Source organism: Heterocephalus glaber, unplaced genomic scaffold (genome assembly GCF_053883595.1).
Source record: "Heterocephalus glaber isolate CG9 unplaced genomic scaffold, H.glaber_assembly_v1.0 deba00001666, whole genome shotgun sequence".
Taxonomy (NCBI): domain Eukaryota; kingdom Metazoa; phylum Chordata; class Mammalia; order Rodentia; family Bathyergidae; genus Heterocephalus; species Heterocephalus glaber.
The window spans coordinates 16,082,770-16,108,985 of NW_028258406.1; the positions used below are offsets into that span (position 1 = coordinate 16,082,770).

The window sequence follows — 26,216 nt, forward strand, 5'->3', positions numbered from 1 at the left end:
GCAAAAGTGATGTCCCTTGTTAATAACAATTAGGGGCAGAGGAGAGCAAGGCTAGCTGTGGAAGGCCTCCAGGATCTAGTTTGGTTGAGGGAAGAAAAGGAGGCAGAGTTATACAAGAAATCACAGGAAGAGGTTGTATTTACTAAAGGCAGTACAGCTCTGAGGCATTAGCTGAAGAGATGATAAACATGATTATGGAATATGAAAGGCTATCATGGCCTGGATTTCCTGCAAATATGTGAGTAATCAAGAAAAACTGCCATGAGACTGATAAAAAAATAACATTTATAAAACTTAGGAGAAATTAGCAAAAATGACCAAACATTTGCCATCTGAAAAATATTGCATAACAGATGAAAACATCATGCCACGAATATTAAAATCCAGTGATTCAGTTACCTCCTTAAAAAAAGTCAACAGAGCAAAATACAAGTCAAGGAAGAGATGGTGAGAAAATGGTAGGAAAAAACATGAGCTTAGGAAAATAATTAAGAAAAATATATACTGTGGGAAACTCAATGAAACATAGTTAATAAATGCAGAAATAAAAACTAAAAGAAAAGGAAATGAAGAAAAAAAATAAATTTGTTCTCTTGTTAATGAAAGACTAGATAATTCAGACCAATAAACTACAGCACAGACTCCAGTCACTGGGTTGGCTTGGATAAAAAAAACTTGCTTCTGGAGGAGGCAACAGCATCTGAGACCCCAATTTTCTTCTACAAACAATTCTGCAGACAAAATATTGGCATATAATAAAAAACACCCAAATCTGCCGGAGATTTAGCTCAGTGGTTTCACCACCTGCCTTGCAAGCGCAAGAGCCAGAGTTCGATCCCCGGTACCAAAAAAAAAAAAAAAAGAAAAGCACCCAAATCTAAGAGTAAAGAATACAAAGCAGAAACATAATAGAAGCAGATCCTAAAGTGGCATTAAATTTTAGTATTGTCAAGCAAGTCTAAAACTTGGATATTTTGAGAAAACAAATAATGATAGTAATAAACTCACTGAGAACTCTTGAGTTCACACTGACATAACTGGATCAACAAAGGAAGACATGGGTAGGGAAAGCAAATATTTTAAGTAGAATCCCAATAAATGTAGTAATAGAGTTAGAAAATTGCCACTTGCCAATGACCAGAATACAAAGAAATGCATGGGGATGACTAATGTCAGAGGTTTTCTCTTGATGTTCACATCTCTTTTTCCCATCATTTTACTTTCAAGATTTTAGTCTCCTATGTTTTAGCTCAATCTCTTATAAGCAACACATAGTTTGTTCTGCAATTTCATAATTTTTCTTTAACTGGGGTGCTGAATCTGTTTTCATTTAATGAAATTTACAAATACATTTGGTTTACATCTACATGCTTTAAATTTGTCATTTTATCTTACTTTTTCCTTGTTTGCCTTTTCTAAATCTGTATCATTTCATTATTCTCTATTCTTTCCTCTCAGATAAAATTCCAACTTCATAGTCTGCATATTCTCAATTTATTTGCACATCAGTAAGTTTTTGTTCTCAATGCTACCAGTATTTAAATTGTCTAGTCATTAATAGTTATTCTAAAAAGAAATGCCAGATTGCTGCAGTAACTCAGTAGCACTTGCTATAAATAGAAAATAATCAAAACACAAATATTATTAGAGCTCATCTTACATGCTACTTGGAAGACTATACTAAGATTTAGGCCTATACTGCTCAAAATGGTGGCTATGAGCCACATATAACTACTTAAATTTAATGTCAAACAAAAATTTACAAACTCAGTTCCTGTCACATTGGCTACCTGTCTAGTGTTAATAAAAGGCACACGAGGCTACTGACTACTGTACTGGGAAGTGCACTTAAAGGACATTTCCATCACTGTGGAAAATTCTGTTGAACAGCACTGTTCTAGACCTTCTCTCTAGCAACCCCCCACCCACTCCTACCATCTCTTCCTAATGCTGAGCAATACTAATATTTCTGTCTGGTAATGTACCAAAGAACTTTCCCCTAGTTCACACCTTTGCTCATTCCAATCTTTCTGTCTAAAAAGCTCTTCCCTGCTAGCTGCATTTTATTTTTTAAGGTGTCATTCACAAGACCACTACATTCTAAAATAGTACCTTATCCCCAATGTCCATTCCATTTCCCATTACAGCCCTGTTTTTTCATTACAAACACTGCATTTTTAAATTATCTCAAATCACCTATTTCCCACCTTTGCTTAAACTATTCAAAATTATGAAGCCCATAAAAATCTATACCAACACAAAATCGAAAATCTGAACACGAATAGCTCAATACAGTTAAGAAATTGTCTTCAGACCCATGTAGAAAATTATTCAATACTTTTAGCTGTGCCTGATGGCACACACGTGTAATGTTAGCTACTCAGGAGGCTGAGGCAGGAGAATTCCAAGTTTGAGCCCAGCATAGGCAATCTAGTGAGATTCTACCTCAAAATAATGAGCTCAGTGTTCCTTGGGCTCAATCCCCAGGACCACAAACAAGCAAACAAGCAAGCAAGCAAGCAAGCTTGTTTCATATTTTAAACCACAGATTTCCCCCAGGACATGTCACTGCATTCAAAATACAAATGGAAAGAGCAAAATAAACTAATGAATAAAAGAAGTTTATTATGTAGTTTAGTGATTTTGAAAAGAAATAATAAGGCAAGTTCAGGTTCAAATTTATTTTAAAAGACAGCTATAGAATTTTACCTAGAAAAAAAGGAAACACACCTCTGAAAGTCCCCTCCGCCCCCTCCTCCCACTCCCCACCCTGGGCCTTGCACATGCATGTGAGGAAGGTATGCTCCTCTGAATTATATACCCAGCCCCATACACCATGTTGGATAGCAAGCTGAGGTTTAGCTGATAGCTTTCCTTTTCGGATTAAAAAAAAAAATCACAAACAATAGTAATCACAACTTAATTTTTACTCAAGTGAACAGAAAAGAGTAAGATAATTCTGTTGATGCCACACATGTTCAAGTTGATAAGGACAAATCACAAAATCTTAAGGTAGTTACGGGGTAAAATGGGGACGAGAACCTGTATTCACTGGTCAGAATAGAGAAGTGGCAGGTTAGATTTTTCAGCATATTTATTACTTAAACATACTTACAAGTTTTTGTGAAATAAAGTTAGCTATTGTCAGTTAGTACAACCCTTTAGGTGAGATAGCTGCCCAAAAAATTAAAAATCAAACAGCTCTCAATTATCTAATTATTTGTCAACTTTCATTTATTTTGGATTGCAGACATAACTTTTCTCCCTTCTCTATTTAGACAACTCCAATGAGCAGCTTGAATCCAGTCGTGCAATTAGGACAAATGGACAAATCTGATTCAATTATGAGACAAATTCAAGGGTACTAGAAAATAATTTACTGATTGGAAGATTTTTCAGAAATACTAGTTTGATTGAGGCTTTCATATATGGCCCAAAAGCTTTTATGAAAACTCCAACAAAAAGATTTATTGTAGAACTTTACAGATATATGGTTAATAATACTGAGTATGATTGAATTTAAAAAATGAGACTTAACAGTACATGAAGCTCAGAATATGGTTGACCAAGTGAACAATGGATCGTTCTGAATTTTCTTTTGCAATGTAAAAGATATTCAAAGCTAAAATGGCAATAGATTTAAGTTGCAGATTTAACTGTAGTTTTTATTCCATGAATAATTTCTGAAATATGACCCATGGACAAATGAGGAAACAATTATTTTTGTCATATTCCACAATTATAAGAAGCCAAAAGAAAATTCTAGGAATTTTAAAGCCATTACAAAATTAAATTTAAAAATGTTTGTATTTTAAATATTTATGCTGCAGAAAACAATCTCATCCACTTTAATCAGGAAATAGTTTCCTAAAGGGCATTCATTCTCTGGGATAATTTTTTTTTCTTTATTCAAAACATTTAATAAAGGAAAAGATGCCAGGAAAATGTGATTACTTTTTGTTTTCTGTTCTGTTTGCAAATTTCTTATACACGATTTCAAAGTCATTTGAAAAAATTAACTGCACAACAAATGTTTCTTGAAGCAAACAAAAACTTTTAAGAGTCATTATGTAACCTTTAAAGAGGACACAAAACTACTGATATAGGTAATACAGACTCATACTTCACCAAAACTCTGGAAGGCCATGACCAAATTAAAATTCTGTCTTTTTTTTATTGTCATTACTTCTATCTGCCCACAAATTCTGCAGGTTGCAGTTCATTTCCAATTTACACATCTACTTTATGAGTTGAACATGTAGAGAACAAAGATGATATACTGTAATTTTTAAAAAGTAAAGCTGTTTTCTGTATTACATAGTATAGGATGGATGCAGTTTGATGTAACTAAAGGTTATAATACTGAACAATGTAACAGTAGGATTATAAACCTCATCAATTATATAGGTTTGTTAACTAATGGTTTGCTTCAAATAATTACTGAGCTATATTTGAAGTGCATCCTCAGTATGTGTCACACTATGTACAGCAGTTCAATGAAGAAAGAAGCAGGAAAAGTGTCTGAAACATGAAACTGTAATGTTGATGGTAAATGCTTCAGAATATCAGCATACAACTAACGAACAGCCAAGTACATAAATCTTGAACAAGAAAAGGAAAGGTATGTTTATTAAAAATAAAATGATAACAGTCTTTGATAATAAACAAGAAATTATTCAGAGCACAAAGACACCAATATACACCATAACAATATACACACATTTTTAAAAAATCAAAGACTCATGAAGTAATTTTTTTAGAACTTAAAAAGAATATTTTGGCTTCCTTCTGGAGATGTGCCTACAAATACACTACACTAGACCAGCATTCCCTTTCAAATGTTCTATTCAACACGGTATTCCACAATGTGTGCAATTATTTTGATGAACACACTGTTAAAATCATTGTTCTGTATGGATGATCCAGAATATAAATCCGTGGTTCCATTCCATAAAAAATATTGATAGAGGACTGGGGATTTAGCTCAGTGGTGTCACTGCCTGCCTCGAAAGCGCAAGGTCCTGAGTTCGAGTCCCGGTACCAAAAAAAAAATATTGATAGGCTGGAAGAGCAGTGATGAGGTTTTACAAAATCTTCAGCTTTAACAAAAGGTACAGAACAGGCTACCTAGATGGTTTCACATTATTTTGCATGAGTATTAAGTATGGTATAAAAATTAATGTAAAATTTTAAGTTAGTCAAAAACTAGTGTCTCTAGAGATCAATGTTCTTCACTCTTTTAGTACGGTGACAAACCTTTTTCTGCCTTTGTCACTGATAATGTTTGTCAAACTAAACTTTGAAAAAGAATATGCACTGTCGAAGGAAGATAGTACCCAAAGTATCATGCTGAATTTCAGTCTTAGGACACACACAGTTCCTGTTGCATATTGGAGTGTGATATTTTATTATCTTCAATCTTTTCATGTCCTGGGGCATGGCAAGTAGTCTTTCGCTTAAATAACCGAAGACTCAATCGTAGTAATTCATTGTCTACCATTGGAGCATTTGTGTAAGCTTGTTTTACAGTACCCTACATGTGGAAAAAAAAAAAAAAAAGATGTACATTACTAGACAACAAAAGGAAAAACGGGGAAATTAACCTTATCAGAAATATCAAAGTTGTAAGAGTACTTGGCTTTGAATGGATGTTAAATTTGCTTTGTTGGATTTAAAAGCGAAATTACAAAATGTTTCAGACTCAATAATCTTAGTTTTAAAAGACAGAAAACTTTAGAGGGCATCTTGACCTCTTGCTTTATTTGTGTTAGTACATGTTTGCAGTACATAATTGTTACATTCATCACAGGAAGTTGGTGCATGTACATAACACACCTTAATTCTTTTTTGGTTAATGTAGGAATCCTCTCAACAGTTCCCAAGAAGTAATAATGAATAGATTTTTTACCTACCATTTCCAATGACAAAATAAACACAAAACATATTTACACATCCTATTGGTGAATGGCACTATTTCTTCCATGAAATAAAATCTCTACCAGAGTTACAACCTAACTCAATCTTATTTTTACTTAACAAAACTTAAATTCTTAGAAGATAAGACATAACTTCCTTCCTCTTGTTTTTCTTTTGCAAGCAAAACACTCAACATTTCATATTGGTTTGTAATGTTCATAAAATTTGGGCTCTGGAATGGAATGAATTCTCTAGAAGACTACTGGTCATGTAATACACTAGGTACTACTATCACATACTAAAATGTACTTATATCTATTAATATAATCTAAAGCTACATTAGCATTTTTGGAAAGTTATGTACCCTACCCATGTGGATAAAGAAATCAGACTAAGATTTGGATATTTCCATCCCTCTGCTATTTCTCTTCTTTTCTGGGATCTTCAAAAACAAATGACAGTGGTTCCTAGATCACATCTGCATACTTGTTAAAAAATATTTTGTCATTGTAATACAGGAAAATTAGCTTTTTATGCATGTAACTATGAGGTTTAACTCAGATTCATATAACCTTGATCACAATCAAGATAGACCAGTTTCATTACACCCAAAAAATCCCTTTAGTTCCTTCCCCCTTTGTATCCATATCCACTTCCCAAATTTAACCCCTGGCAATCACTGATACATCTTCCACTGTAATATAGCCTTTTCCAGAATGTCATGTAAATACAAAATATAACTTTTGAAATTAGTTCTTTTCTTCAGCATAATCCCTTTGAGATTCATCTATATTGTTGACAGTACAAATAGTCTGGCTACATTTTATTGGTAACTAGTAATCTCTTTTATGTATACACCACAGTTTATCTATTATCTAGTTGAAGAACAATGGAGTTGGTTTGCTGGAGTTGAATATGGCTGTTATAAACTTCTGTGCATAGGTTTTTACATGAAAATAAGTTTTTATCTTTTTAAGGTAAATACTAGTAATGGAACTGCTGGATCATACAGTAAATGTATAATTAACTTTGTAAGAAATAACCGAACTTTTCCCAAGTGGCTCTACCTTTTTGCATTCAATAATACAGTATATGAGTTCTTATCACTATGCAACCTTACCAACACTTGATATTCTTGAGATTTGTTGGTGGTTTCTTAGTGAAAAAGGTAGTTAACATGTTACTGCTGGCTTGAACCACTGGAGATACAGGCATGACTGTTCCATTTCACAGCAGTAAGACATGAATTACAGCCCTTGTGAATGTGTTAATGGTATTTCAATGCAGTTTTAATTTACATTTCCTAATAGCTAATGATGTTAAACATGGTCTTAATGGCTGTTCATATATGCTCTTTGGTGAAATGTTATGTTCAAATCTTTTACTTATTTTTAAAAATTAGTTTTCTTACTGTTAAGTCTTGAGAATATTATATTTCAGATAGTTTTTTTAAAAAATATATTTTATAAGTAATTTTTTGTACTATGTTTGTCTTTAGATTCTCTAATCAGTATCTTCCAATGGACAAGTTTTAAATTTTGATGAAGAAAAATTATCTCAAAAAGTTAATATAATAACCCCAAAACTCTTTTCTTTCCCTTTCCTGGTCCTATTTGTGGGATCTATTTCTGGCCTCTGTTCTGTTCCACTGACCTATTTCTTCACCAATACCATACTATCTTAAGTAGTATAGTTTTCTGTAAGTCTTGAAACAGAGTAGTACAAATTTTCCATCATTCTTGTTTTGTAAAACTTTGGCGAGTATAATAGCATTGACTTTCCATATAAACTTTAGAATCAACTTGTCTATATCTACAAAAAAAATTCTGGTTGGATTTTTATTGGAATTCTGTTAAATCTGCAAATCAATCTGAGAGAGAACCATATCAGACCCGGGACCTTGCGCTTGCAAGGCAGGCAGCAGAACCACTGAGCTAAATCCCCGGCCCCTCTGCACATGTTTTGTTAGACTCATACCTAAGTACAAAACATGTGATGAAAATCTATGGTGAATGTCAAACTGTTTTGCATCCACTTAGGACATTAAGGCAATCATGACACTGCAACTAAAAACATGCAAGAGAAGACAAAGAAAGTGCCAAGAACGATGGGATATGTTGAAGTGAGGGGGAATATTTTGAGGGGGATCAAAGCAATGTCCTTTACTATAACAAATTAAACATTCACCCTATTTTTTGATATCTACTTCATTTCTTGGGAGCCACTATAAAAGGAATTCTTTAACATCTTGGGTTCTAGTTACTCATTGATAGTATTATCAAAGTACTATTTATTTATTTATTTATTTATTTATTTTTTGGTACTGGGGATCGAACTTGGGACCTTGTGCTTGCAAGGCAGGTGGTTGAACCACTGAACTAAATCCCCGGCCTGTACTATTGTTTTTTATATCCTGACTTTTTATCTCATGACCTCACTAAACTTATTTATTTGTTCTAGGAATTTTTTTGGTAAGTTCCTTGAATCTCCTGTAAGAGTCAAAGTCCTGAACAATGGTTTTCATGAAAAATTTTAATGCAAATATTTTTGAAGTTTCTCTTTTGCTGTGTCTCTTAAACATGCTAGGTTACTTTACTGTCTATGAATAAAATAGCTTTACTTCTGCCTTTCCTAATCTGTATGCACTTTCAAACTGGCTAGGACTTCCAGTATGATGTTGAATGGAGCAGTGAGGGTGAACATCTCTGTCTTGTCTTTGTACTCAGGGGGGGAGAATTCAAACTATTATTATTAGCTAAGATGTTACAGATTTTTCTCATACATACTCTTTATAAAGTAAAAACCCTTCTAATTACAATTGCTGAGTATTTTTATTATATAGGAATGTTAAGTTTTATCAAACAATTTTTCTGCACTGATTGATATGATCATACATTTTTCCTTTATTTTGTTGATATGGTAGGTAACATTGAGTAATTTTAATTTTAAAACGCAGAATCACTCTTTCATTCACAGGACAAACCATACTTGGCTATGATGATACGCAGAAATGATTTCCTAGTATTTTTGAGAATTTTTGCGTCTCTCTCCATGAAAGATAGCATCTGCAGTTGTCTTGTGATATCTTTCAATGCTGGATTCATAAAATGAGTTGGGAAGTGTTACTGTCTCTTCAGTTTTCTGGAAGAAACTGTTTAGAATTGCTGTAATTTTTTCTTTAAATGTTTGGCAGATTTTGTCAATGGAACCACTAGGATTGGACTGGAGGTTCCTTTTTCAGAAGCCTTTGAACTACAAATTTAATTTAAAAGATCAACAGATAAAGACTATTCAGATGTCTGTTATTTCTTAGGCTTTGGTAGTTCGTGGCTTTGGAACTCATTCCACTTCCGGTGAACTGTCAAACTTAAGAGCGTGAGCTTCCTCACAGAACTCCCTTACTTCCCTTCCCTTCCCACACCTGTGCGACATGCACCGCTGTGCCTACCCTCACCCCTGACAAGGGCACTTTGTGGCCCCCCTGCCCCACCCTCTGGTCAGTTCCCCAGAAGATCACCAGTCCCAGTCACTCCTTCAAAGGACCGGCTTGTGCTTTCACCCAGTTTCTTCAGTTTCTTTTATCTTCAATTTCATTGCTTTCTGTTTCCTATTACTTCCCTTTTGTTTCCTGTAGGTTCAGCAAACTTTACTTTTATTATAATATGAAAATGAGATTAAAATCCATTTTTTTGTATCCTTTACTTATTTCTTCAGAGATGCATCATAATTCACATACTCTACAACAGCCATTCTCCTACATAGAGCCGGATGGCACTATACTGGGTCAACAGCATTCTGCTTTTATTCATCTGATAGTGCTTACCACCTATCCAAGTGAATGCCCTTATCCTGCACATTCCTTTTATACTCACATAGAATTTAAAGGTTTTTGTTTTTCTTAGATTTTTCATAAGGCTAATATCTGAAATAATTTTTCTTTAATTATGCCCCTCTTCCTACTTCGGCTTTTGTGCTAATACTATTTATTTACTTATTTATTTATGTGGTTGTTTGAGACAAGGCTTTGTTATCAGGCTGGCCTTGAATTCTGGGCAATCTTCCTGCCTCAGCCTCCAAAATGGTGGGATTACAGGCACATACCACCATGTCTGGCTTGTGCTGGTATTCCGAACACTGAGTAATCTAAAAACTTCTAACATTTTGTTTAGGTGGATCGTTTAAGACATTTATAATGTGCCATTAAAATTTTCATCATGTGTCACATGCTGTAATTACCTGTGATTACACTGAAGAACTAAGTTTCTGAACAATGGTTCTCCATGAGGAATTTGCAGGTGTTTCTAGTAGTCACAGTTTTTGAGACGCATTATCAACAGAGGAACCAACAAATGTAATAAATAATGTATCTATTTTTTAAAGGATTCTAAAGAGATTATAAGCCATACAATCCTTCTTAACTGGAATTTCTTATCTGAACCAGACAGAAAATAAAGTGAATGATTATTTTTCAATTCACTACCAAGGTTGGTGGTAACTGGAAACAGTGATTCATTACACACATGCTTAGGAAACGGGAGGCTCAATTCTCTCAGAGAAATGTTCAGTTGAGAAAGCTACAAGTTGAGATGAGCACCTTGGCAAAAGAATAAGATGACTTAAGTACACACTGAAATGAGAATAGCAGCAATGGAAGAATGACTGCAGCAACTCTGTCAGAGGTAATTTTGGGCAGGCATTTAAGTAGGGAAGACATGGTGACTACACAGTCAAAAAGTGAATTTTTAAAAGTCTCCTATTCTTCATCTGTTTCCATTTTAATCTCTGGAGATGAAATCATCTTCATTCTTTATGAATTTACCACCCTCCAAACCTGGGTATCTTTCTTTAATGAGGTATCCTTTTGTTTAGCAATGTTATATATCCAAAGGTAATCCTAGATTTCCTTAAGTTAGTATGCTAATGTTTTCTAACTTTTTAGAACCAACTTTCTTTATCATACTACCCATGCTGACCACCACCTCCAAATAAAAAGGACAGTTTTTTAACTTTAAAAACACTAAGATGTTTTCAAATTATCGGATCTCTTCCAAATCAAATCTAATTTTTATTTACCTTACTTTTCAACTTTCTTTATTCTTCTCAAGTAAATGCTTATACAGTATATAATCATCTTCATTTATTTTTCTCTATTCCAACTTGGTACAGCCTCAGAAACACTATCCCTGTCAATAACCTCTCTATGCTTTATCTGCGATTTTTTTGCTGTTGATCTTTGAAAAAATTTCTAACATGTTTGTTTATGTAAAGAAACTTTTCACAAATGTAAAATATCTCACAAAAAGAATATATTTTTCTTATACATGAAGTTTTGAATAACAAATAATTGTTATTTAGGGCAATTTTGTTATTCAAAATAATCACCAATCAGTACTATTAAAGTAAAATGAAAAGTATTAGAAATTTTAATAGGATTCTTCCTTTATGTGTATAGGAAAGGCTAGGAGTCCAAATTCATAAAAACAGGTAAAATGAGAATTCACTTTAAACCAATCAAATGAAAAACATGCCATTCATACTTCTCACTTTGTTTTTTTCCCAAGCAAATTACAGTACCTTCTCATTTTTAACAAGCTGTTTTCGGATTGCAGAATCCCGTCTGAAGCATAATGCTTTACAACATGGTCCAAGATTACTAAGAAGATTTGCTCTTTCTTCTTTTCGTAGTAACGCAGCCATATTGAGGGCCCCCAAATCATGTTCAAAAAGACTGTCAGCATCTTTTAATAAAAATAAACATGCATTAAATTTTCCTGAGGTAGGAAAGCGCTACCAATGGCTTAATTAAATGCTCCTTGAGTCTAAGATTTATCAAAATTAACAGAATTGGTGAAAATTATTTCATACAAAAGGCAATATTCTCTGTAAAGGACCTTCAACATGTAGTTATGTTGCTAATTTTAAACACACTGATTACTATGAGAAGTTCAAGTAAAGAATTATTGAAATTAAATTTAGCATGTTGCCTACTATTAACTACTAAAGTTCTAGATTTCAGGACCTTATTAATTTAGCAAAATTCAAATGTAATAATATTCAAGTCTGACCTCTAAAAAGGAAACAGTTAAGTGATTATGGGACTGGGCATTTAGCTCAGTGGTTCTGCCACCTGCCTCACAAGCGCAAGGTCCTGAGTTAGATTCCCAGTACCAAAAAAAAAAAAAAAGTGATTATGTATTAGCCAACCTGTAAATCATCATAAAAACCTGGGACAGTATATTAAACTAAAATCACTTAATTTTAAGTTACTATATGGAACAGAGAACAAAAACATTAAAATTTTGCAAAAATAGTATGGCCCAGTGGCACATGCCTGTAGTCCCAGATACTTGGGAGGCTAAGGCAGGAGGAGGATGACAAGTTTGAGGACAGCTTGGGCAACTTAGCAAGACCCTATCTCAAAATAAAAAGGGCTAGGGATATAGCTCAGTGGTAGAGCACTATTGAGTTTAATCTTTTCTTTCTTTTGGTACCAGGAATTGGACTCAGGACTTTGCGCTTGCCAGGCAGGCACAGCGCCACTGAGCTAAATCCCCAGCTCTTGGGTTTAATCTTTAGTACCAAACAAACAAACAAACAAAAAACCTCACAAAAATCAAGGAAAAGAAGGAAAGATTTGACCAAAAAGTAAGGGTTAAAAAGAGACAGAAGGGAAGTCAAAATAACAGAACAGAACCAGTTAGTAACCCCAATAAATAACTCTAGGTACTCTATCATAATCAGATAGGTTACTATAACATAATCAGATAGGTTACTTTTAGAATTCACAAAGGAAAGCAGTAAATAGCACCTGGGTAAAGACAAAAGACAAATTTGAGAACAAGTAAAGTTGCACTACACAGTTCATCTGAATTTTCTGAACTGCACAGCATAAGTAATGAGATTAGATCATTAACAAGAAACTAGTTTCCCAGATATATGTAAGTTAACATGTTCTATACCTAACTGGTAGGTATACAACATAAGAAAAATTTAAATAAACAATAACTTGATTAGTCCCCAAACACTGAAGTCTATCAGAATCATCTAAAGAGCTTTTTAAAATTCATCAGCCCAAGGGGCCGGGGATTTAGCTCAGTGGTTCCAGCGCCTGTCTCGCAAGCGCAAGGTCCTGAGTTCGATCCCTGGTACCGAAAAAAAAAAAATTTATCAGCCTTCTAGAATCAGAATCTCAATAACTGGGCCGGGATAGCATGAAGAAAAAAAAAAAACAAGCAGTTCCTCAGATGATTCACTAATGTCTGAGTGAACCAATGATAACAAAAACATGAACTATTATTCCACTATATATACAAACAGAAGAAATCTGCATTGAACCCATGGCCTTCTAGGGAAATTGCTAGTTAGGACAGATTCTTTTTATTGGGGTCCGTTCTGTTTTTACAACAGTACAATACAAAACATCTTTTACATACATAAAAGATTAGAGAAACTGTCAACTTCCTCAGAAAGAATAACATGACTAAACTTCCAGTCTGTTTATGGTTGTGAACTGCGCAGCACTATATTACTCAAAAGGCACTAAATACATACTTAGAAGGAAAACAAAGGATGCAAAATAATTGGGAAAGTTTGCTTAAGAGAACATAACTATATTCCAATTAGTTAACCTAGATAAAAGCAATTTCAGTAGACATGTAAGTTTTCTGTGGTAAGCCTAGGTTTGTTTTTTAAATTATATATAGCGTGGATATATGCTCTCTTTCATGTTGGGTCATGAGAATAGAGCAAATGGTCTGTACAGGTCAGTAATCAATTATTTCACAAACATTTACTGAATATATACTATGTGTTAGGCAATGGCGTGGCCAATGGCATAATTAGTGATAATAGATAATCACATGAATATGGTCATAAACAAAGTCCAATTCCATATGAAATACATATCAGTAGCATTTATCAGTTCTGTAATACAATCAACTTTTTTTGGCAAAAAACTAGCAAGTTCTGACTGTTAAGTAATAATCAAATCTTCCTTTTACAAATAGCTTATGGTTTTATGTTTTACCTAATCTTCCTTTTACAAACAGTTCATAGTTTTGTTTTACCTAAGTCACCAAGGGTCAAATTTTATTTCATAGTAAAATCAAAGTGGATTTTAACTTAAAATGTCATTAGCAGAATTCACAGAAGAAAACAGCTTTAGAGGGAGATAAGATTTTAAGGGTTTTATTCCCTTGCTTTACAAATGAAACTGAGGGTCACAGGAGTTACTTGATTAAGACCACAGATCCAATTAGAGTAAAAAAAGTTGGGGACAAGAATCCAAGTCTTTGATCACTTTTCAGGTGAATACATGTTCACAATTATAATTAACATATTTTTCATGCACATACACTGCTTATTGGGTCATAGTAAAATCAAAAATTTTTACTATATATGCTAAAAGGAGGAAAAAGGGGCATTGATTCACAACACTTGTAAAATAATATTTTCCAGTTTTATGTTAGTAAGATGTATATTAGTTTTATATTAATTCTTTTAACTAAACAATTTTGTTCTCAGGGACATGACTATTGCTTTTACCTTAACCTCCTTTTCCTTCTTTTTGTCATGTATTCCACCTCTCCTAATACAATTATTAATAAGCTACCAAAAAATTATGATAGACACCAGATAAAGTGAAAGAGCAAAAACTTCCAGAATCAATAAACAAAGGGATTACAGAATAATTAAAGTTGTTTCAATAGGGTGAGTACTCAATGTGATACAATTTTCAGACAAAACAGCAGCAGTTCCAGTGCTCTATATCCCAGGCCCTGCAGGGCACATTTGCTCTTGCAGCACATAGCTGAGGTGCAATCATTCCCAATTGCCCATGATAACACTGACAGAGAGAGAGTAAACAATAAGTAGCAAGGGCTAGGCCTATGGAATCCAGACCACCTGCTCACACTGACCAAGCTCTTCACAACTTATTTTTTTGGCAGCACTGGGGCTTGAACCTATAGCCCCTGCACTGAGTTATATCCCCAGTCCTTTTAATTTTTTATTTTGATGCAAGGTCTTATTAAGTCACTGTTACTCAGGCTGGGCTGATCTCAGCCTCCTAGAAGGCTGAGATTATAGGCAAGCACCATCATGCTTCACTACAATTTTGTTAAAGGCTCAACTTAGACATCAGCATTTGGATAGAAATATTCAGTTCCCAGGGGAAAGAGTTGGCAAGACACACAATTTCCTTAGGCATGCAAAATACGTATTTTTCTAGGTTGTGCATTATTGTGCCCCAGGTAAACCCCTGGACACTGACATTTGAACTCACCTGTTAAAAGACCAAACTTCTCTTCAGTGTTGGGATCTAACCCAAGGCCTTGCTTATGCTAAACACACATTTTACCACTGAGCTATACCCCGGCCCCCAGAACCCCAAAGAACTTTTGATACAGCAAGTTCATTTTACCATTTATGCAATTTTTCTGTGGGATTAAATTTTTCTCAAAATAAATTTAAGAAAGGAATTTTGACCATGAAGATTAAATTATGACTATGAGTGATTCCTTTAAAAACCAGTTCCTCAGGCCGGGGTTTTAGCTCAGTGGTTCTGCTGCCTGCCTTGAAAGCTCAAGGACCCGAGTTTGATCCCTGGTACCAAAAACAAACAAACAAACAAAAAACCAGTTCCTACAGGATAAGTATATATGACAACCAAACAGAATTCTTTTCAAAAGCATCTAACAGTTATAGCAGGCATTATAAAGTAAAATGGAATTACCTTTGGGTTTTTCTAATAGTCTCTGACATGTTTCTTTTACTTTGGTAAAGAGCTCAGAACCGGCCAACTTTTTAGAAATTCCAACCCTCAGCATAACAGCTCCAGGTGTGAATTTTAAGAGTGCAGCCCCAGGCTCCCGTGGTTCTTTTGGATGCTTTGGCATAAGACCAGACCAATCCACATCTATCACATCTAATGGATCTGTAAAAAGTTAAAAAATAGGATTTTTTTTTTACATCAAGAAATAGAAGTCTTATCTACAGAGAAATATATTTGGCCCTCCCCATCTGTGGGGTTCTGTATCTGTGAATTCAACCAACCATAGATCAAAAATACCCAAAAAAGCTGTGGGTAATGAACATGTATAGACTTTTTCCATGTCATTATTTGCTCACCTACATTAGGAATTCTAAGTTAATCTAGAGACGATTTAAAGAATGAAGGAAGATGTGCATACACTGGACAGGTTACATTTTATACAGGTCCTGAGCATCCACAGGTTCAAGGACCTGCAGGGTTCCTGGAACCAACTCTCCATGGATATGGGGGGACAACAACTATCTACCAAGTAAACATGCAATGACTAGTAAGTACTTTAAACCAAAAATTTCACATCCTTAAAATGAAAGCTTTCCCATAAAAACTTATGTTTAAAATATAAGAACCTTTACAAATAATAAACTTTCCCACCAAAAGAAAACAGGCAAGTTAATCCATTCCTACAAAAATAGCTCATCTAAACTAGATGGGAGATTTCCAACAAAAGAACTCATTAAGTCTCACGTTCTGAAACATGGTACTAGAATCCTATTCAGGGTCAAAGCTATGTGTGTGCACAAACATACAATTTAGTTTTAAAAAATAATTCATTATGAAATTCCTTTAAGAATCAGTGACTATTATTAACATTGGAGCAAATGTTCCTCTATCAAGAAGGAAGAGCTGAAAAAATGTTTTGCTTAAAAATATCTAGCAAAAATCCAGCAAAAATATCAAGTAACAATCATACATACCTTCCACATTAGTAGAAAGAATTTTGGAATATAAGAGCAAATCAAATCAAAATAAAGATTTCATATTTTATGTGTCTAGACCAAGCAGGGATCCTTACTATAAAAAAAACTTGAATTTAAGGTTCATAGTATATAATCCAGAATCTTAACAAATACTGATTGTCTTCTACATGATAGGCATATACAGCGCTTCACAATTCCAGTGCCACAAGCCAACTTAAACTCTACACAGGAGATGGGCATAGTAGTGCCAGCCTGAAACCCCAAAACTCGGGAAGCTGAAGCAGGAGGATTGTCATGGGCCATAGTGAGTTTAAGGTAAGCCTGAACTACACAGTGAGATACTGTCTCAAAAAACAAAACAAAGCACCTCAAAACCAAAACCAACCAAACAAAAAAAACCTTTAGAAAGGGAATCTTAGAATTTTGCTTTCTCAAATTCTCAAATGAGGCTCTTTCATAAGCAAAATCTACTTCAAAATGAATGGATGACCAAGAATACTGACTGTAATTTTCCTTTTGTTGGTCTTTCAACCTTAATTAAAATATGAAGCAAAAAACTCAAAGTGTCTTATATCAATTCATTAAAATGAAAAGGAACAGAGAACAACATGAATGGGGTAATTTTTATGCTGAACCACCTCTGCAATGATTACCTGGCATCTTCTCCTCGTCCTGTTGGTCCTCTCTCTTTTCCACATCACCTGCCAGAATTTCATCTAGCTCATCATCACTGATTGGTTCATACCCTTCTCCAGCACCAGAGCCTAATGAATGTACATCATCTAACTTGGATTCATCATCTCCTGCTAAGCAGACAATGTAAAAAAAAAAAAAAAGCATTAAAGGGAAGGGATGTCTAAGTCAAACCAAAAGGTAGAGAATGTGCACTCTAAAACACTGTGAAAAGCATCCCCCGCCCCCAACCCCACCCTGTACCGGGAATCAAACTCAGGATCTGTGCTTGCCAGGCAGACACAGTGCTATTGAGCTAAATCCCTGGCCCGAAAAGCATTTTTAAATCAGAAAACTACATTTCTTAATTAGTGAAAAAATCATTTCAAAAGAAAATGGAGAAATTTTCATTAGATTTATTTTTAGTAGTAAAAATTCAGTATAGACAGCAATATTTACTCTTATAAGATTAGAATTAAAATATGAGAAATAAAAGCTACCACTAATACATTAATGTTGACTGTTATGTATATTGTGTTAATTCTTGATAATAAAATTTTAGCAGTCTGAAAACTTTAACTTCAGAAGTCTACAAAAAGGGCCAGGGATTTAGTTCAGTGGTTTCGCCGCCTGCTGCGCAAGCGCAAGGACCCGAGTTCAATCCCCAGTACCAAAAAAACAAAAGAAGTTTACAATTTCTTTACCTAAATAAACTTATTAATTAAAAAATTGCAAACATTATTTTAAAAATGTATTTTAAATGTAAATCTCATTTTATAATGTTTAACTCATTATATGAAGAACTTTCTAGCAGTGAGGTAAAATGTAGACGTGCCATTAATTCTTTCCCTACCTCCCAATTCATCTTTCCTATCCCAATATTTTTATTTAATTAATGAATGCAGCTTCTAGGAAAATGTTATAACACAATTTCAAAATATCTTTGCTACTACCAGTAGTGTTCATTCCACTTCTTCATGTCATCAACTTTTCCCAATTAGTACCTCAGAGCATATCATGGTGAATTAGTCACAAACTTAACCTTAAATCTATAGCATATGCTTAGTATTACTAATCATTAGCTATCCATACACTTTAGCGAATCTACAACACTAAATGTTTTCACACTGCAACAGTACACTTTATGGGTATGAATGTGCAGGAAATGAGGCCATGAAATGTTTCTAATCATTCTAAGAACTCTCTGTTCTATTGAATTCTATAATAAATGTCCCACATGCCCACCACTTTATCTCTATGGTAAGCCACTTTAATAATTTTGTTATATAATTATACATCTAAACATAAATGCACAAAATACAATTTTTTTTTTTTTTTTGGTACAGGGGATCGAACTTGGGTCTTTGCGCTTCTGTAGCAGGTGGCGAAACTATTGAGCTAAATCCCTGGCCCCTACAAAATAAGATTTTATGTTTTTAAGTTCACCGAACTCGTTTTCTTACTTTAAATGAATAAAATATTTATACTGTAGAGGAGGTGGTTCACCTCTAAATTTCTATGCTTCATTATCTGTAGTAACAACTGGCAAATTACATATCCTAGGGATGAGGGACATTGACAGCAATTAGGAGAGCTATCATGATGATTAGTTTAATTATATTCAATTATTCCCCAAGATTGTACTTCCATTAGAACGATGGCTCATGATTTGATGCTATTCATACTTAAATTTGATATGAAAATAATGTAAAGAAAGCTAAGGTAGAAATGTTTTTGTCAAGTCAGAAAAAGAAAATATATATAACAAATGACATATTGGAACATCTAACTGGCTAATCAAGAGATACATGAATCCACTTTTATATATTTTTTTCTTTTTGAATCCATTTTTAAAAGCAGTGAATTTTACTATAGGCCAAAGGTTCTTGTGTGGAAATAAAAAAAATCTCAGAGTTTTAGCAGAACAATGATATAAGTACTGATAACAGAGCTGGACAGTCCCAAGGAGCAAGGAGGCAGAATTTCCAGGATAATTTTTTTTTTTGGTACCAGGGATCAAACTCAGGACCTTGTGCTTGTGAGGCAGGCGTGGTGCCACTGAGCTAAATCCCTGGCCCTCCAGGAAAATTTTGAGAGAAAGTATTACTCCTATAACCTGAGCTATAATTCACCAAGAAATAAGATGTGGGGGTTTGTACATTCAGGCAGAACACATCTTCATTCATCACGATTTTATTGTGTCCTTACTATAGTCCTAATGATAAAGAATGAAAGCTACAGTCTCTAAAAAAGAGCACATACACTGGGGAGAAAATCTTGGAAAAATAATTATAATACAGTATAGTGATTTTGCAAAAAATGTACAAAGTGCTGTAGGAATTTGAAAAAAAAAAAGTGTCCACAGCACTAGAAGGTTTCATAGAGGAAGTAATGCACATACATCAAGACTTGAAGTTTGAGTAAGTGAAGATGAAAGGGAAAATGTCTACCAGAAAATGGGAAGAATGAATAGAAAGAGGGACTAGAAAATGGAAAGACAAAGCTCAGCTTGTCTAAATTTGGGGTAAATCTTCTAGGACAGTGATGGCAAACTTCTTTGAGACCAAGGGCCCAAACTGTAACCCAAAACCCACTTATTTACCACAAAGTGCCAATACTGCAATTAAACCTGAATACTGAGGTTTTAGCTTAGAAAAAACAACTATTATATGATGCTCGGCTGCTAGGGCGACTTGGCTCATGTGCCCACAGAGAGGGCTCTGTAGACCTGCTGTGGCGTGTGTGCCACAGGTTCGCCATCAGTGTTCCAGGATAAAGACAATTAGTATAGAAGCAATAATCTTCTATTTACTTATTTTAATTTGCCAAATGACATAGCATTTAGCCTATAGTAAAATCTACTGCTTTTATTTATTTTTTTAAAATTTTAATTGTTTTTGGTACTGGGGATCGAACTTGGGTCCTTGCGCTTGTGCAGCAGGGGGCGAAACCACTGAGCTAAATCCCTGGCCCACTCTACTGCTTTTAAAAGTGGATTCTAACTGGGTGTGGTGGCCCATGCCTGTAATCCCAGAACTCAGGAGGCTGAGGCAGGAGGATTACTGCAAGTTCCAGGCCAGCCTGAGCTACATAGTGAGACCCTATCTCAAAATGAAAACAAAAACAAATTAAAAACAACAACAAAAAAGTGGATCCTTATACTTCCTGGTTATTGAATTAGATATCCCAAACTGCCATCTATTATATGTATTTTTCTATTGAACTTGACAAAAAGCATTTCTACCTCAGCTTTTTTCACATTACATGTTCATCTCAATATGGAGTACAAATAGCATGAAATCACAAGCAATGGTTCTAATGGAGGTACAACACTGGGGTATAATTGAATATAACTAAAATAATCATTGAAATACCTCTCCTGTGATTGGAGTCCATGTCCTTCATCCTTAAAATAGTTTGTCCGGCAGGGCGGGAGCAAGGGCAGCAAAGAGAGCCAGAGTGGACAGTGGCACTCCACAGAGCCATGACCAGCTCTGACTGGGCCAAGGCGCTGACATCAACTTCTCTACACTTGTGCTCTAGGGGTGGGAAGCGCTAGCAGGCTCCTGCAGTGGATCTGTCATTAAATCAGTTTCTGGGGTGTTATTATTTCATATATTTGCTTTCACTCTCAATTGCCCTAGAGAAAAAGAACCACTAATAGTTATTTGAATCCCTCTCTGAATTAAGAAGGGAATTGAATTTTGTGACTTTTATTTTTTTAGCATTTAAGTAAAGGATGTTGTTATTCTTTAACATCTATAGAGATTGTATCTAAGCAATCTTTTATTCCAATGGTTAGGCAGTAGCAAAATTGATTACTTAACTCTGATTGTGCTTTCTTCTTTCAATCACTATCTTTTCGCTCATAGGCTTACTGGAACCAAATTTGCATTGACACTAGTACTAAGAACATATTTTTTTTTTTTTTAAATCAGAGGGCTTTTCCTTATGAACTTACTTCTTCTATAAAAGAATCAGTCAATCTGCCTACTGGTGGATGGCCTTTCAAAAGAAATACTTGTTTCCCACAAAATCGGAAAAGCAAAGCAGCCATGAAACAGAAAACGGGTGCGGCACTCACCTTCCACACTCTCAGGTCTCTCAGCTTTATTCAGGTCTTCAAATCCCTGTGCAGACCCCAGATCTTTATCCATTCTTTCTTTATCCAAAGCTACAGAGTCGCGAGAAGAGCCTTCTAGGTCTCTTTCATATTCATTCTCCAGTTTTGATTCACTGCGTTTCATAGACTCCATTTGAGAAGAACTCTCAAAAGTTCTATCTCTTTCTCTGTCTCTATCAAGAGAATCAGGGATTAGTCTCTCTCTCTCCCTGTCCAAGTCTCTCCTTTTATCTCTGTCTCTTTCTCGCTCCCGCAATCTATCACGATCTCTGTTCCGTGACCAATCTTTATCAGCTTCTCGGTCCCAGTCTCTCGGCCTTGTATCTCTCCTCTCTCTCTCCCTCTCTCTATCATGCTCATATCGATCTCGTTCTTGAAATCTATCTCTGCTGTCAAACGACCCAGATCTTGAATGGACCTGCCGATCTGACTCAGGAGAACTTCTTCTTGAACTATGGCTTCTTGAATCCTGGCGATCTAAAATTAAAATGTCATACACAAAAAGTTAATGTATAATAAAAGGAAAACAAAATATTTTAGGGCCCTTGAAAATTCACAATTTAGCTTCTATATTCTACACATTTTTCAGTATTGAATTTTCTCTTCAAATACTATTATTACATTTATAAAAAGTATACTATTATATATTTCTCTCTCCAAATAACTATTTTAAGGGGAAATTTCTTTCTTGATGAAAGTGGTAAACAAAAATTTTCATAGTTGGGCATGGTAGTGCACACTGTAATCCTAGTACTCTGGAGGCCAAGACAGAAGACTGCAAGTTTGAGCCTAGCCTGGATAACTTAGCAACCTGGATAATCCTGTCTCAAAAAATAAAAAGGGCTGGAGATATAGTTCAGTGTGAAGGCCTCAGGTTAAATTCCCAGTGTGTGTTTGGTGTGGGGGGCTTTCATGTCTATTTCCACTACAGGTACAAGATGTCATAAGTATATAAATTGGTTAGACATTAATAGAACTATTTCATTCTCTGATCTCTCCTCACTCCTGTCTTGTTTTTTGTGGTTAAAAATGCATCATAGGCTGCAGGAAGGATAGCTAGGTTGGTGTTGCAGGTTGTGCAACAGGACTTGAAAACATAAGGCTTTTGACCAAGACATACCTCTAAAATCATGATATTAAACTAGTAACACTGGACCTCTATTATAATGTTGGTATTAAAGTGATAACAGGTGAGATTTTAATAGGCCTTTAAGTTCCATAAAATTTAAGGCAGTATACAAAGTAACCAATTTAGCATTACTTTAGAATTATAATCTGTATAAAATATACTAACAAGAAACACTGATTAGACCATAATTCAACTTTTATTACCTGAAGAAGTACTTCGGTTGGGTTCTCCACGCTTTAACTGATCAATCCTAGATTTTCTCTCTCCTGTGATTTCCAGGCTTTTTGTTTTTTCTCTATCTCTTGAGCCACTATGCAGCACTCTCTTTCGACCACCTTGGTCATCCCCACTCCGATGGGCAGAATCATTGGATGGAGAGCGCAAACGACCAGAGGTGTGACTACGATTACTCCGATTGCTCCCGAGGCTGCTGCTCCTCTTTTGATCCAATGGCTTGCGATGTGGTGTATCTTCTATAGTCACGTGAGGTGCCTCTACTTTTTCCACCCGTGTTCTGTGGCATTTTCTATGTAACTCTTCACTGGCAAAAGGAGCACTGCTGTTGTTGGGGGTGGCAGAGGTGGAAATGGTGCCAGAGGTGGTACCAGCAGTAGCAGCAGCAGAGGCAAGAGCAGCAGCAGCACCAGCCACAGGAGGAGGAGGAGGGAGAAGAGAAGACAGAGGAGAAGGGGTACTACCAGGAGTAGCAGCAGTGGCAGCACGCTCTGGTTCTGTCAGTTCCGTCCGGTCAGGCACATCCTCATCAGACCAGTCACTAAAGGCCGTGTCTTCTTTCCTCTGAGGATCCTCTGGTGTGCCATCTTTACCACTGGAAATTTCAACCAGTTCCTCTTTGGTTGTCATGGGGGGCGTCCGTGGACCCCTTTTCTTCTTACTTTGCTGGGTTGCTTCTTCATCAGAAATATCAGAATCACCTTTGGATCTTTTATGTTTTTTTTCAATATTTTTCTTCTTCAGTCCTTTTTTTGGTGAAAAGACTTGGCCATCTTCAGATATTGTCTCAATGTTACCCCTCTCTATCCCAATATCATCCTCTTTTTTTTTCTTGATAGGTTTCTTCTGAAGTTTTGCCTTTTTCTTACTTTCGTCATAAGCTCGATCACATATGTCACGATCTTCACACTGGTGGTGGCCCATCATGTCTTGTGCACGTGCTCTTGAGCTTTCTAGGAGTTCTGCCTGTTCTCTCTGTTTATCTGCAGCAGAAATTTTCTCTTTGAGTTCTTGCTCCTCATAGTGCCGTGAGCTCTCTTTTCTTTCCAGTTTACGATCTTCTTCTTTCCACCTACCTTGCCTGTCTTCTGTGAGGTGTGATGGGCTGAGAGAACGAGATTCTTGAGGTCGGACAACCTGGCTCAAGAGCCTGTGTTTATCATCTACATAAAAAATAAAAGTAATCCCATTTTCCTCAGGATAATAAACACAGTACATTACAGTTAAAGGAAATGGAGATAATCTCTCATTTTTCAACTTAAAAAGTTTTAAATGGCAGTAAGTTCAGTCAGATAAAAATATAGCTTTAACTACAAATGGAAAAAGAGCTACTGTGATGACTGTTTCTAATATACTTCAGGCATAAAAGGAATTGTTTAGGGCAAGAAAGCTTTTTTGAAATCTTAATTTATCGGTTCCAATTGGTCATAGTTACAAACAAGTATGGATACAAACACAGAAACAGGCTGTGCTTACTTTTGTCATCCCCACTGTTGTAAGTGTCACTGTCAGGAGAATGCTCACGCCGGCGCTTAGGTGACTGCCGAGGGCTGGGACTCCCTTCATTTCTATAGCGCTTCCTAAATTGGGCAAGCAAATGTAATTTATAAAATGCCAGAAGATGAAAATGATTACTATGTTTTTTATTAGCTTTTTAAAATATAACTAGAACTTATATTTGTAGGAAAGCAGTATCGTCAGAGCTGTATCATACAAATGGTATTCAGTGTCTTTAATAAAAATTTCTTACATTATTTGCTAATATTTACAATTGTGAAGTTGAAGTACAAAGCAACATTTCTTTCATTATACATGTAGACTGACTCGAGTGAAAATTGCCAGATTTAAATACTGCAAGGTGGAAACACACAACAGACAAATCAATTAATTAATGAGGCCTTCAATATAAACATTCATCATTTTACATTTCTATTAAATAGAAATGCCCATAAGCAAGGAAGATGGATGAGGAAAACTAGTATTATCTTTGGAGTAAAGAGGCTGTGAGCCTCTTTAAAGAGCCACATTGCTCATTACACAAACTTAAGTAAGTTCCTTGAATCTCAGCTTTCTTATCTGAAATGGGGGGCAGAGGGGATAAAAGTCCATCTCACAAAACTGCAATGAGGAATAAATTAGTTACATTATAAACCTGATGCTGGGCATGTTACAGGCACACTGAAAAAAAAAATTAGTTCCTTTCCCCTTCTTAGAACAAGAGCACTTGGTAACAAATTAACAAAACAATTCATATATTCAATTTTTCCTTAGTTGAGCTTTAAATTGGTAATGATTTACGTATCTTGAGTACTTGAATTACTTCAGTGTTTTCTTATATTTTCATTAAACTTTGACCACTTGTTTTTTTTTTGTTTTTTTTTACTAACATTGTTTCTAAAGATTGCAGTCAAAAGTTGAGACACATGCTGCACACATGTATCTACCTAACAGCTCTTTTATACAGATGAGTGACCATGTGGAGGCAGCAGCCCCAGGTCCAATGTGACAACCTACAGGTCCCAGCTTGTGCAACTCTTTGCCCACAGTTTCTCCCATTAACAGATAGCCTATTTCCTCATTGTAAAAATCCAGGCTCATTCAGTGACTTGCTATATGACAAGATGTGGTGAAAGTTATGCTATAAGAATTTGGAAAGAACTCAAGAGGCCTTGAAACTTCTGGTTTTGCTCTCATGGTATGCTCTACCACTACAAGCAAAAGCAGAGTTTATACTACTAAAGGTCTGTTTATTTTTTATAGTAATGCAAGGAATGTCACAGAAGACTCTGCTTCTGTGCTGTGTTGTTTGTTCATAACCATAATTCACAATGATGAAAAACTGGGTTAGCCACTCACTGCCTACTTCTCAACTAACACGAGCCTGAACACAGAGAGGGCTGCTAAGTTGACAGGTATAACCATGTGGCCACCTGAGCCATCATTTGGAGAAAATATTTGTGAAAGTGGAACTAACACAGAGGGAAATAGTGGAGAGCTACTATGTAAGTTCTGAGGGAGGAAGAGGGGGAGGGAGAGAGGGAAAGGGAGAAGGAAAGGGAGAGGGAAAAGGGAGAGGGAGAGGGAGAGGGAGAGAAAGAGGGAGAAAGGGAGGAGAGGGGGAGAGGGGGAGGGGGGAGAGGAGGAGAGGGAGAGGGAGAGAGGAGAGAGGAGAGAGGAGAGAGGAGAGAGGAGAGAGGGAGAGAGGGAGAGAGGGAGAGAGGGAGAGAGGGAGAGAGGGAGAGAGGGAGAGAGGGAGAGAGGGAGAGAGGGAGAGAGGGAGAGAGGGAGAGAGGGAGAGAGATCTGTCATCTTCTAGCCATGAAAACACTGAATGCTTCTTATGGCCTGGAGGTAGTGACTCCATGCATACAAGCATATAAAATTCAGGAATGG

The 26,216-nt window shown here is 35.7% G+C and overlaps 1 protein-coding gene across 5 annotated transcripts in view; it reads right to left on the reverse strand.

The window, feature by feature from the left end:
- Positions 1-2,908: 2,908 nt before the first annotated feature.
- Zc3h13 (zinc finger CCCH-type containing 13) overlaps positions 2,909-26,216 on the reverse strand; it is an 84,933-nt gene continuing 61,625 nt past the window's right edge. For 3 of the 5 annotated variants that reach the window (XM_013072046.3, XM_087197334.1, XM_087197335.1), the window contains 7 exons: positions 24,300-24,403; positions 22,793-23,986; positions 21,422-21,937; positions 17,319-17,471; positions 15,650-15,850; positions 11,491-11,654; positions 2,909-5,533 (listed from right to left, as the gene is read on the reverse strand). In XM_013072046.3, coding sequence (XP_012927500.1) covers positions 5,363-5,533; positions 11,491-11,654; positions 15,650-15,850; positions 17,319-17,471; positions 21,422-21,937; positions 22,793-23,986; positions 24,300-24,403 — 2,503 coding nt within the window. In that variant the 3' untranslated portion in view covers positions 2,909-5,362. The remainder of the gene's footprint in view (positions 5,534-11,490; positions 11,655-15,649; positions 15,851-17,318; positions 17,472-21,421; positions 21,938-22,792; positions 23,987-24,299; positions 24,404-26,216) is intronic. The other 2 variants (XM_021257869.2, XM_087197336.1) reach the window with 1 other exon arrangement.